This window comes from Mus pahari, chromosome 2 (assembly GCF_900095145.1).
Source record: "Mus pahari chromosome 2, PAHARI_EIJ_v1.1, whole genome shotgun sequence".
In the NCBI taxonomy this organism is placed as follows: Eukaryota; Metazoa; Chordata; class Mammalia; order Rodentia; family Muridae; genus Mus; species Mus pahari.
This window is the reverse complement of record NC_034591.1, coordinates 35,486,402-35,497,162: the sequence shown is the minus strand read 5'-3', so window position 1 is coordinate 35,497,162 and position 10,761 is coordinate 35,486,402. Positions and strand designations below refer to the sequence as shown.

General features: G+C 35.3%; 1 protein-coding gene across 2 annotated transcripts in view; it reads left to right on the top strand.

Moving 5' to 3' along the window:
• Ppp1r3a (protein phosphatase 1 regulatory subunit 3A) overlaps positions 1–10,640 on the top strand; it is a 40,352-nt gene extending 29,712 nt beyond the window's left edge. The window contains exons 2-4 of one of the 2 annotated variants that reach the window (XM_021191612.2): positions 2,304–2,365; positions 2,461–2,585; positions 4,511–10,640. In XM_021191612.2, the coding sequence (XP_021047271.1) occupies positions 2,304–2,365; positions 2,461–2,585; positions 4,511–6,808 (2,485 nt within the window). In that variant the 3' untranslated portion in view covers positions 6,809–10,640. The remainder of the gene's footprint in view (positions 1–2,303; positions 2,366–2,460; positions 2,586–4,510) is intronic. The other variant, XM_021191613.2, reaches the window with a different exon arrangement.
• Positions 10,641–10,761: the final 121 nt, after the last annotated feature.

The following is a 10,761-nucleotide window of genomic DNA, read 5'->3' as shown; positions in this document are numbered from 1 at the left end:
TCTCTCTCTCTCTCTCTCTCTCTCTCTCTCTCTCTCTCTCTCTCTCTCCTTTATAAAAGTTACACAGTCCAGTGTGTAGTGTTGTTGATTGAAGTTTGACTTCGCTTGGGTATAAGGTCTTCCCTGACTGTGGTTGATTTACGAAAGAATATATCACTAAATGAATTTACAAAACTGACTCTTCTTTTCCCAGAACCTCTCAAATGCCAACAAGTTAGCAGCTGGTAGTGGGACTTCATGCCCACATCCTTCCTTTATTCTAGTATTTTGTCTGGCTTGAGTTCTCACAGGTGTTGTACATGATATCATGATCTCTGAGACTTCATACATATGACTGTCCTGCTATGCCCATAAAACAGGCCTCTTAATATCTCTAACCACTGATAATGTATTGCTATGACATTAGATCACGATGTATCTCAAATCTCATCAGAGAAGCTTCTTGGGGAGGGGGGTAGGTGTATGGCAGTTAATACAGAGACCTACAACTGATCAAAGTACTGAACAAGATGCTGCAGGATTTTCAGTCCTAAATAGGCTATCTATATCACATACCTTTCTCCAAGACTCAGAGTTCTTTGCTCAAGAGGAATATAGTTGATAAGAGCCAGAGGGGGTGGGTGCATTTCAGGCTGGTATGTTTTTCAAAGAGATACTACTGTTTGCAAAATTATTGTTTTGTAGGGGAATTTCATAAAAGCAAATCATTGAATAGTTATGGGTCTTGGAAATAGATTAATTCAACTTTCATACTTTAAACTCTATAGTTTAAGAAGTTCTATATACATAGAATGTTAGTTTTATTGTAATGCCCAGAGATGTTTTCAGTAAGGTTAAAATGAAACAACAAAAACTATATACAAAAGTAAGATACCTTCTTACATAATCAAGAAGGGAGAGTTTACAAATTACACATGGTTTGTGAAAATAAAATTAGTCTTCCTGGAATTTTCAATTGAAAAAAAGCCTAGATTCAATTGTACAAGTTTATCAGTAAATGCCATTTTTTAGATTTCTTGTCTTTTTTGTTGTTGGTTTATTTGGGTTTTTGTCTTGTTGTTGCAGAAACTCACTGGAAAAATATCAGTATAAGGAAAATAGATGAAGGGTGGGACATGGTGGTGCATGCCTTTAATCCCTGCACTTGGGAGGAAGAGGCAGATGGATATCTGTGAGTTCAAGGTCAGCCTAGTCTACATAGAGAGTTTTAGGACAGCATGCTATATAGGGAGATGCTGGAGAGGGGGTTGTGGGAGGGAGAAAAGACTGGCAAGGAGACTGAGAGGACACAGTGTGTGAAGTGATTGCTGGACAAGACCTGCCATCTGAGATCAAGCCACAGAACCCATGAAAAGATGGAAGGATATAATCGCCTCCAAAGAGTTGTCCTCTGTCATCACATTTAGGCCATTACACACATGAACCCATCCATGTACATCAGACGTACCCAATAACAATAGTAAGAAAGAAATTAATTCTAAAAGAAAACGAAGATATAAACTAACTTTTGAGTAATTGTACATAAATTGAAATTTTCACTAATTATATTTTTATATTGAGTACCAGAGACTAATATAGTTATAATGACCTCATTAATATGCCTTCTGACTTTTAAAAGAGAAAAGTACCTATCATTTCTAACAGGAATTCATATTTTACTACAAAAAGCAATAAAATCTCAGGAATTTTGAATAAATAAGGTATATACTGACATATGAGCACTCTGAAGTCCCCATTTTAAAACTGCCCAGTGGCAACTCAGACATGAGATTTTTGAGCATAAATCTAGCTGCTTTTCAGTGATCTGGTTTTTTGTTTTTTTGTTTTTTTGTTTTTTTAGTGTTCTGGTTTTCTTTTATTTCTCTTGTTTATAGAGAGATTTATCCTTTTATAACAATGCAGTTCAAAAATAAACAGGCTACAAAACATAATTATCTAAATGCTAGAAACCAATTTTATAGCAACAATGGATAATCAATTCATAAACTTATACCAGAACAAAAATCCTCTCCATTTAGAAGATTAAAGAAAATATAATGAAAACTACATATTTGCTTATAGCCTTATTCTGGTTATGTTTTAATAAGAACAACATAATCTCATTTAGAAATATGTGATTGTATAGATTATTTTAAGTTTTCATAAAATTTTTACTGTACCACCATAGGGGATTTACTTATATACAGTAATACAAAATTATGAAAGATTATACAAACTATTTGTCTTATTGATAATTTTCCACCTTATAAAGATATTTTTAAAGATGTAATTTCAAAACAAATGTATGTTTTTCTAAATTTTAGCAGTAAAGAAGAACCATTGCTAACACCAGAAGAAAATAAATTTGAGACTTTAAAGTCCACAGGTAATATTCATTTAAAATTAAATAAAATCTATTTTTGTTAATATCTGCAATAAAAACAGTCTTATAATTAAAAAACAATCATATTAACTTTTCAGAGTCCTACATCCCAACAATCATTTGTTCTCATGAGGACAAGGATGACTTGGGAGCCAATCATCAAAATGTAAAGGATACCAACAGGAAGCATGACGAACATAATGGAAAAGAATTAGACTTGATGGTAAGTGTTCTGCTTGCCGCGGTATTAGAGAAGATGAATCTATTTATGCTTCAAAGATGCTGCAATGCCTGCCTCTCAATGGCTTCAGCTAATATAATTTGCAAATGTGCAAGCATGGCTTACTCTGTCCCCGCAACTCCATCTAGCTTGAGCCACAAGGCATTTTGATTTCAGTATGTAGCTTCTGTTCTCCCCAGTGGTAAATGAATGGCATTAATTTCTTATCTCGTGGCTCTGAGTAATAGTTTGTAGGAATTAGAAGCAAGGGGCACCATCCTGATGCACAGTTCTAATCTTCATGACAGGTGTGCATTTAATATACCCTCATCTGTAAAGTAAGAGGGCTGGAAGAGTGAGGTCATATCTAATCTAAGACGCCTGTACTGCTGATGTTTGGCCCTGTTTTGCTTTACTATTTCTGTCCAGGTAGGAATTCCAAAGTTTCTTAGCATTATAAAATATTAAATTGCCAAGGAAGAAGAAAATAGCCAGTGCCACATAATTTTAAAACAGGAAACAAATTCAATACTGTACATTTTAGTTTAAACTTTGTTACTACAAATTTCACACTTGGTGAACATCAAATCTGTTCTGAAATTTGGAGGAGATGGTTCAGTTCACACTTTTAGCTCACAGTGAGAGGCAGAAGCAAATGAGTCACATAATGCAATTTACTCTTCATTGTATTTGGTTGGAGCTCCTAGCATGGGGATACATGGAATCATAATCATCTAAGATTAAAATGACATTTGCGTCTTCAAGTGTCAATGCTGAAACAGAAAAGAACTAGAACTCATCTTTCCCCCCAACCACCACCCACATTTCACTTCTGCTATAGTGATATGGCAACCGCACCACTAAAGTATGCAATTTACTGTGCTCCAACGTTAAGGCACTACAAAGTTGTCACCCATTGTGAGAATCCTCACCAGCCGAAACTTAACGTCACCTTTTTTTTTTTTTTTTCAAACCAGAGAATATAATGAAAGGACTCTGAAAAAAATCACATACATCACCAATACACCTCATTACCATGAGCAGCCTCAAATATAAAAGCTTGTTTAGAAGTTACTGAGATTGTACGCCCAATAAATGAACAGGGAGCTGTAATTTAGATGCTAATTTGCTCCTTGCTGACGTGACTGCATAAAACAATGAAGCTCCATAATAGATGGAAATACAACCAAATCTGTGGAACCCACAGGCATTGGCTTACAAGACAGCTGTGCAGTTGACAAGTAACATGAGCCTTATGTGAGAAGAAGGGGAAGACGTAAGATTTGCATATAATTATTGAGATCATGCAAATGTCAGTTATGAGGAGAAAAAAAAAAAAAACACAGGCATCTCACTGTTAAATCCTGACAGTTGGCATCACTGAAGAGCTCAAATACATTTGAGTACCAGTTGGCAGAGGGTCATTAAAACAGAATTTGCAGAGACATTAACTCCCTCACTTTTCTTTGAGTGACGTTTTGCTATTAATAGTTTGCAGAGGCTTTGCAGAAAACATATTAATAAGAGAAACTGTAATGGGGGCACCTACAGCACATATAAATGTGGCAAGGGGCACCCAGGAAGCTGCTCCCTAATTGATTAGCATGGAGCTATCAATGTGTATATCCCAAGTGAGGAAAAAGTGCAATGACAAGCAAGAATGGTTGAATAATACAATGGGATATTTGGAAGCAGAGATGGAGTGTGATTAATTTGGACCCCTTTTACTTACTGATCTCATTCCCAAGTCATACCTTACAAAGATCTTGCCCCAAACATCCAACTTCTAGAGTTTGTGTGAAATCCACAAATGAAATGAGTCAGGGGAATCTACCAGATAATTACTTGAGCTAATGAAAGCTAACTCACTTCTCATGTATTTAAAAAGATCATATTGCCATAATTTTGTTGTTTTTTTTTCCCATAAGATAAACCAACGGTTAATAACTTCCCAGGATGAAAAGAATACATTTGCAACAGATACAGTCAATTTCACAAATAAAGCTGAGGGGTCAGAGAAGAAGCAAGCTTACCATGAAATCGACACTGACTTGTTCATGGGGCCTTTGTCTCCAAGTTTATCAGCAGAAAGTTCCTTAAAGAGAGATTTCTACCACAGCAGAAAGTATTCCCCAGGAAATGAATATGGTCATCTACATTCAGAGAAAATTATTTCAGATATGGGAGAAAAAGGGCCATCACTGGGAGATACTAGTTCTGATGAGTTAATGCAATTGGAACTCTGCAGCAAAGAAGACCTGGATGATAATGCCAACCCAGCCCATGGGAGTGGCAGAGTGTGTTCTTCCTTTGATCAACTAAGGGCATGTGGTCTCAAGAATAATGACGCAGGAATCAAGAAAATTGGAATAACAGATTACAAATATTCACATGGAGATTCCATAAAACTGGAAGAATCAAATGCATCTTCCAGAGATGATTATGCCAAAGTCGATGATAAAAAGGAGAAGCAAACATGCTTAGGTGTTAATGAAAACCCAAGCAAGAATTTTCAATCAGTATTCCAGACCCAAGAGGGACAAATGGGGTACCCAAAAATAAGCACTGAAGGAGATAAAGCTAAGAACCAAGACTTGACAACTCTACTGAGCAAAGATACTACAGATAACACGTGGGCGGCGACAGTAGATCCCTGTCCTTCCACAAATACAAAAACGAGTTGGAGAGAAGTTGGAAGTGGTAGCACTTTAGAACCAGGAACTAGTGATCTTAGTTCTCCAAGGAATTTCAACCTTCTGACTGATGATCATCTCTTTCAAGCTGACAGGGAAAACTCAGACTGTAGCAATCCTGGAGATCAGGATATGAACACACAGCATAGAAAAAAGTGGAATGTTCTGGAAACTCAACCAGAAACAAGTGAGACTGAATCAAATATAGCCAAGCATACCACAGAACAAGCAGACTATAAAGACGTGTGGGAAAAAAGAGATAACGGTAACAATCTGAAAGCTACTCCTACAGAACAATTGTTTACCTGCCGAGAGAGAAAATGCTATGAACTGTCTTCTCTAGCTGATCATGGTATTACTGAGAAAGCACAAGCAGTTACAGCTTATATAATTAAGACAACATTAGAAAGTACTCCAGAAAGCGCGTCTGCTGGAGAAAAAGCAATAATTGCTAAGCTACCTCAAGAGACAGCACGAAATGACAGGCCCATCGAGGTAAAAGAAACAGCGTTTGATCCACATGAAGGGAGGAAAGATGATTCACATTATTCCCTTTGTCATGGAGATACAGCAGGTGTAATCCATGACAATGATTTTGAAAGGGAGTCACATTTAGATATTTGTAATGTATGTGTAGATGAAACGAAGAAGGAGAAAACCACATCCACGTCCTCTCCTCGGAAGACATATGACAAGGAGAAACATGGAATTGGAAGTGTAACATCTATAGACGAACCTTCACAGGTCATTACAGGCAATCAAAAAGCTACGTCAAAACTGGATTTACATTTGGGAGTGTTACCAACAGACAGAACAATATTCCAGGCAAATGCAGATCTTGACCTGCTTCAAGAATTATCAAGGAGAACAGACTTCAGTGCTGTTCACTCCGCATTTAACTCAGACACTGCCGGCGCTTCTCGGGACAGCTCTCAAGTTTACAGACGCTGCTCTAAAAAACCAGTACCTTCTTACGGTGAAGAGAAAGCAGTTACTAACACAATCCTCCAGTCTATTCCTACCAAATCAGAATATAATTGGTACCCAGAAAGTGAGGTCTTGGGACATGCCATGTCTAAACCTGAAGATGTTTTCAAACATTCAGAAATAATGAAGTCAGGTAGTGGAGGAGAACAAGGCGAGGGTCCGATTCTCCAACGAAAAGAAGGTAACTTGGAAAACTCCCAAGGCCCGATGATTTTAATCAATGAGCCTCTTGAGAATCTGGATGAAGCAAATTCTGAAAATGAAGGGTTAACGCGTTCTGGACAGTCACAGTGTTATCTGGGTGACAAAGGATCAGTGAGCTCTGCTTCTACTACTGTCCCTACCCAGGAACTCGAAGCTCAAGGCAGGGAGTCTCTGCTTTCAATATCCACCAACTCTAAAATACCGTATTTCCTTTTGTTTCTGATATTTCTTGCAACTGTCTACTACTATGACTTAATGATAGGCTTGGCAGTCTACCTTTTTTCATTGTACTGGTTGTACTGGGAAGGGAGGAGGCAAAGAGAGTCTGTCAAGAAAAAGTGAGCTTGGCACAGTTGCTATTCTCTCTTGAAAGATAAGCTATTTAGTCCCAAACATTTGGAATGGCAGGAGAGACTATTCATTGTTCAAAGAGTCAGTGCAGTTTTTCTCTTGAAGGATCATTTAAAAAGGAATGCGTATGAAGTTTGCTCCTTCATATAAGTAATTATTCTATATAGGACCATTATGCTTGGATCATTAAATACCTATATGAATATGAGATGTGAAGCACGTCAAGTTGGAATTAGGTACAGCTGTTGCTCCTTAGCAGGCTGTGAAGTTGAAATGCTTCATGTCTCTTCACTATTTAAAGTGCGATTTCCTGCATTCATTTAATTCACAGTAAAGCTTTGGATATTTTTTTCCCTGAGAGTACTTTCCTCCTACGTTTTTAAAAAATAGATAAAACACGGAGAAATATTTTTTATTTTAGTCCCTAGAATTAGCCATGAAATTTTCATTTAGCACTGTGTCCTCTTTCAGCACATATTGATAGATCAAATATTAAAATTTCTATTTATGCCTTTAAGAAAATACCCAATGTACATTGCAATATAAAAACTTAAATTTGAAATATATTTTATGCACACTAACATTATACTTCATGTGCATACCATTGTATTTCTTTGTACCTATGATGTCAGGGTTTTCATACACCAATTCTAAGTTTTTTATTTTTATTTAGTTGAATGGGTGGACTGTCACACAAATGAACAATTTTAATGTTAAGTGTTGTCCAGACATGAAAATTCTAACATTCTATCATCATTGTTTCAAGGTGACTTTGCACCTACTTTGCAGTTCTTAACCTGTGGGTTACAACCCCTTTAGAGGCTGTATATCAGATATTTCTGTTATCATTCACAACAGTGAGCAGAATTACAGTTATGAAGTATAAACAAAACAAATTTATGGTTGGGGTCACCACAACATGTGGGACTCTATTAAAGGGTGACAACATTAGGAAGGTTGAGAACCACTGTTATAGAACACAAGGCCTTAAGTAATAATATAATAGATGCTAAAATGGTTTGTTCTTTCTGGTAGTTCCTCTGTTTTAATTAGTTGTTAATATTTTCTCATAGTAGGGAGGTGAATTGCATCCTGAATAAACTTACAGAACAAACTCCTTGACTTTGACAATACCCATTTTGTCATATTTGGGTTATGAGACAATCACTCAAAACTTTAAGCAGGCAAAATATGTATAGTTGGAAGCATACTGAAAACGAAGTGACCATAGACTATAGCAGTGATTTTAGCTACTGTACTTATAGGTAAAGGTATGAAATAATGGAGCATTTTTAGTTAAGTGGAAATACTGTCAAGATTCATACAAAATCTATTTCAGCAATTTTGTTGAATAATTGTAATATACAAAGCCCCGTGCTATTCTATGGAGGTCATTAGATAAACTGAATATATGGATACCTGTATATAGCAAAATAATATATTTTAATTGGCTTGGAGTATGAAAAATGTCACAGAGAAGGATTCTATTGAATGGTTATCTTTCATGGAAAGTTCTTTCAGGAAAAGTTCAACAGAAAATAGTATGATATTTTTATTTACTTATAACTATAAAATTACATATCATCTCATATATCTCACATATATATATTTACAAGAAAATAAAAATATTTAAAATGACTCATTTAATACTTAGTGATTTGCTAAAATTTCTTTATGTGCATAACTATTTCGCAAACTTGTAATTGCATGCTTTTCTCAAGGCTCCTTGAAAATGAGTCATTGGCTTTAGCTTTTTAGTTGACCAAATGCAAACATCCTGAAGTAGAATGCAGGTCAAATATTTGCTTTTTGAGAAGCATACTTCTATCAAATACAAGTGGAATTCCTTTAAGCAGTCCTTAGAAATTATCTCTAAAATTGTTGCCCTCATATTTTGTTGTCAGGACTAAGTTAAGTTGGAGTTAAAGTTAGCATTCCACCAGCTCTTTATGGCTTAGAGGTTTTTCTTAATTCTATGTTTTAAGAGTTCTAGTCAACACAGCTTATCTCTTTAATGTAAAGGGCACTGTTTTATGAGCACAGGTGCCCAAACCAGAATTCTTCCCTTAGATGATCAGTGTAACTTCCTTTCCTCTTCTATTTGATTTCTGTTAAGATTAACTCACCAAAGGTACTCATGCATTTGTAATAAAATAGGAACAAGCTTCAAAGGATTTTGAACACTATTTAGTTGTGTGTTTCTTTGATGCAAAGAAAGAAATACTGGATTGAACTGACTTTTCAAACATTACTTATAGGACTTCAAATAAAGGTACAAGGACATTTGAAAGGACTGCTCTATGAGGAGCTTGAGCTTGTCAGTCTCTTTTGGTCACATCTCTATGATGACTAAGAATGAGTGATAGGATGAATTTGTAGCCTCTGCCAAGAAGGACTTGGCTATAGACCATCTTAGTAAAAGCCAATTTTTTTTAATTTTTTTTTTTTTATCCATAGCTGCCAGTTTCACATCTCACCACACTTTGACAATGGGCATAATGAGGGTATAGCAGAGTAATTACCAATGAGGAACTTTACATATGCCATTCTTATTTTAAATAAGAAATATGATTTAATCGTTGCCATCTTTTATCTTTTTGGGGTTCTCAGTCTTAGACACAAACCTCTAAAAATTAAACTGGGAAGTTTAGTAATGTTATGTAATACAAACAATTGTCTTTTTAAGAACTCTGACTTCTAGACGCTATCAACATCACAATAGAATTCTCAACCAGAATAAAATGACTCAGTGGTTTATATCTACTCTTCAACATTTAGGAATGTTGGGTCAGTAGGACTATATTTTCTTGAGGAGCTCTAATACGTGGTTAGTAAATTTTTCAAGGACTATCTATATTCAAATATTTGTCACTATTTTGTCAAAACAGGACGTTCTTATACCTCATCTTACACCAGTATTCTGGTTAAGTGAAAATATTTTAAATGGCCAGGCCAAATATGGGGAAATAAGTAAGATCTTTTATCTCTATCCAGTGATAGTTATAGAGCTTTTAAAATATTTTTGTTTTACAGTGGTGGATGTTAATCCCATTTACATCTAAATTAAGTAAGAAGCTAACGAAACAGAACTAGGGAAAATATAGGAGTTGAATCTACTTATCTCCTTTAAGCTACAGGCTTTTCTTTTATGTGTCCATTGATTCTGGAAATGACTTCACAATAAGGACCACCTTTTGGTGTTAACCCTGTCTTAAGTAGCTCCTTGCCAGGCACCTCCTCAGTTGTGAATCTCTGAAGAGATCAGCTAAAAGGGTTACTGTTATTCAATTGATTAACCAGGTTTGCTTTTGTAATTTTTTTTGGAAATTTTATAATAAAAATCTTGTCCGCACAACTTAATTTCCATCATTTGAAACATGTTTGATCAATATTCTACTGTTTTTACCACAGGACTCAAACTTTAAAAATTATAAATTGGATTTTAAAGAAGCTTCCAGTCTAGCTTGGAATGTACATGTATTTTGAAATAAATTGTTCTATTGTTGTTTGCTAAAACCTTATTAAACAAATATTTAAAATATTAATCTATTTTAAAAGTTCAATATTTTTATTTTATATTATTTTAATATGTGGCAAATTATACACAGAACATTGGTTTTTCAAAAATTAAACAGTACATTGTGCAAAACCTTAATAAAAATTTCCCCATGTCTTTTTTTACTGTATCCAATGTTTGTAAATTGCCAGGAAAATAAAGTAAGACGTCAAGAACAGTAAAGGATTGTGGAATCATTTTGACTTAGCTATGGACCTTATTTTACAGTAGCCTGTGATATCTAATTAAATTATTTCTCTGGGTTGATATTGGTACATCTTTCTTTTTATTTCAGTATAAACCATTCAGTCTTCCACATTGTCTCCTCCCCAAATTTCTCTGGTAAATTAAGATTCTATTAATTAGTTCTCTTAGCCCTACACATATA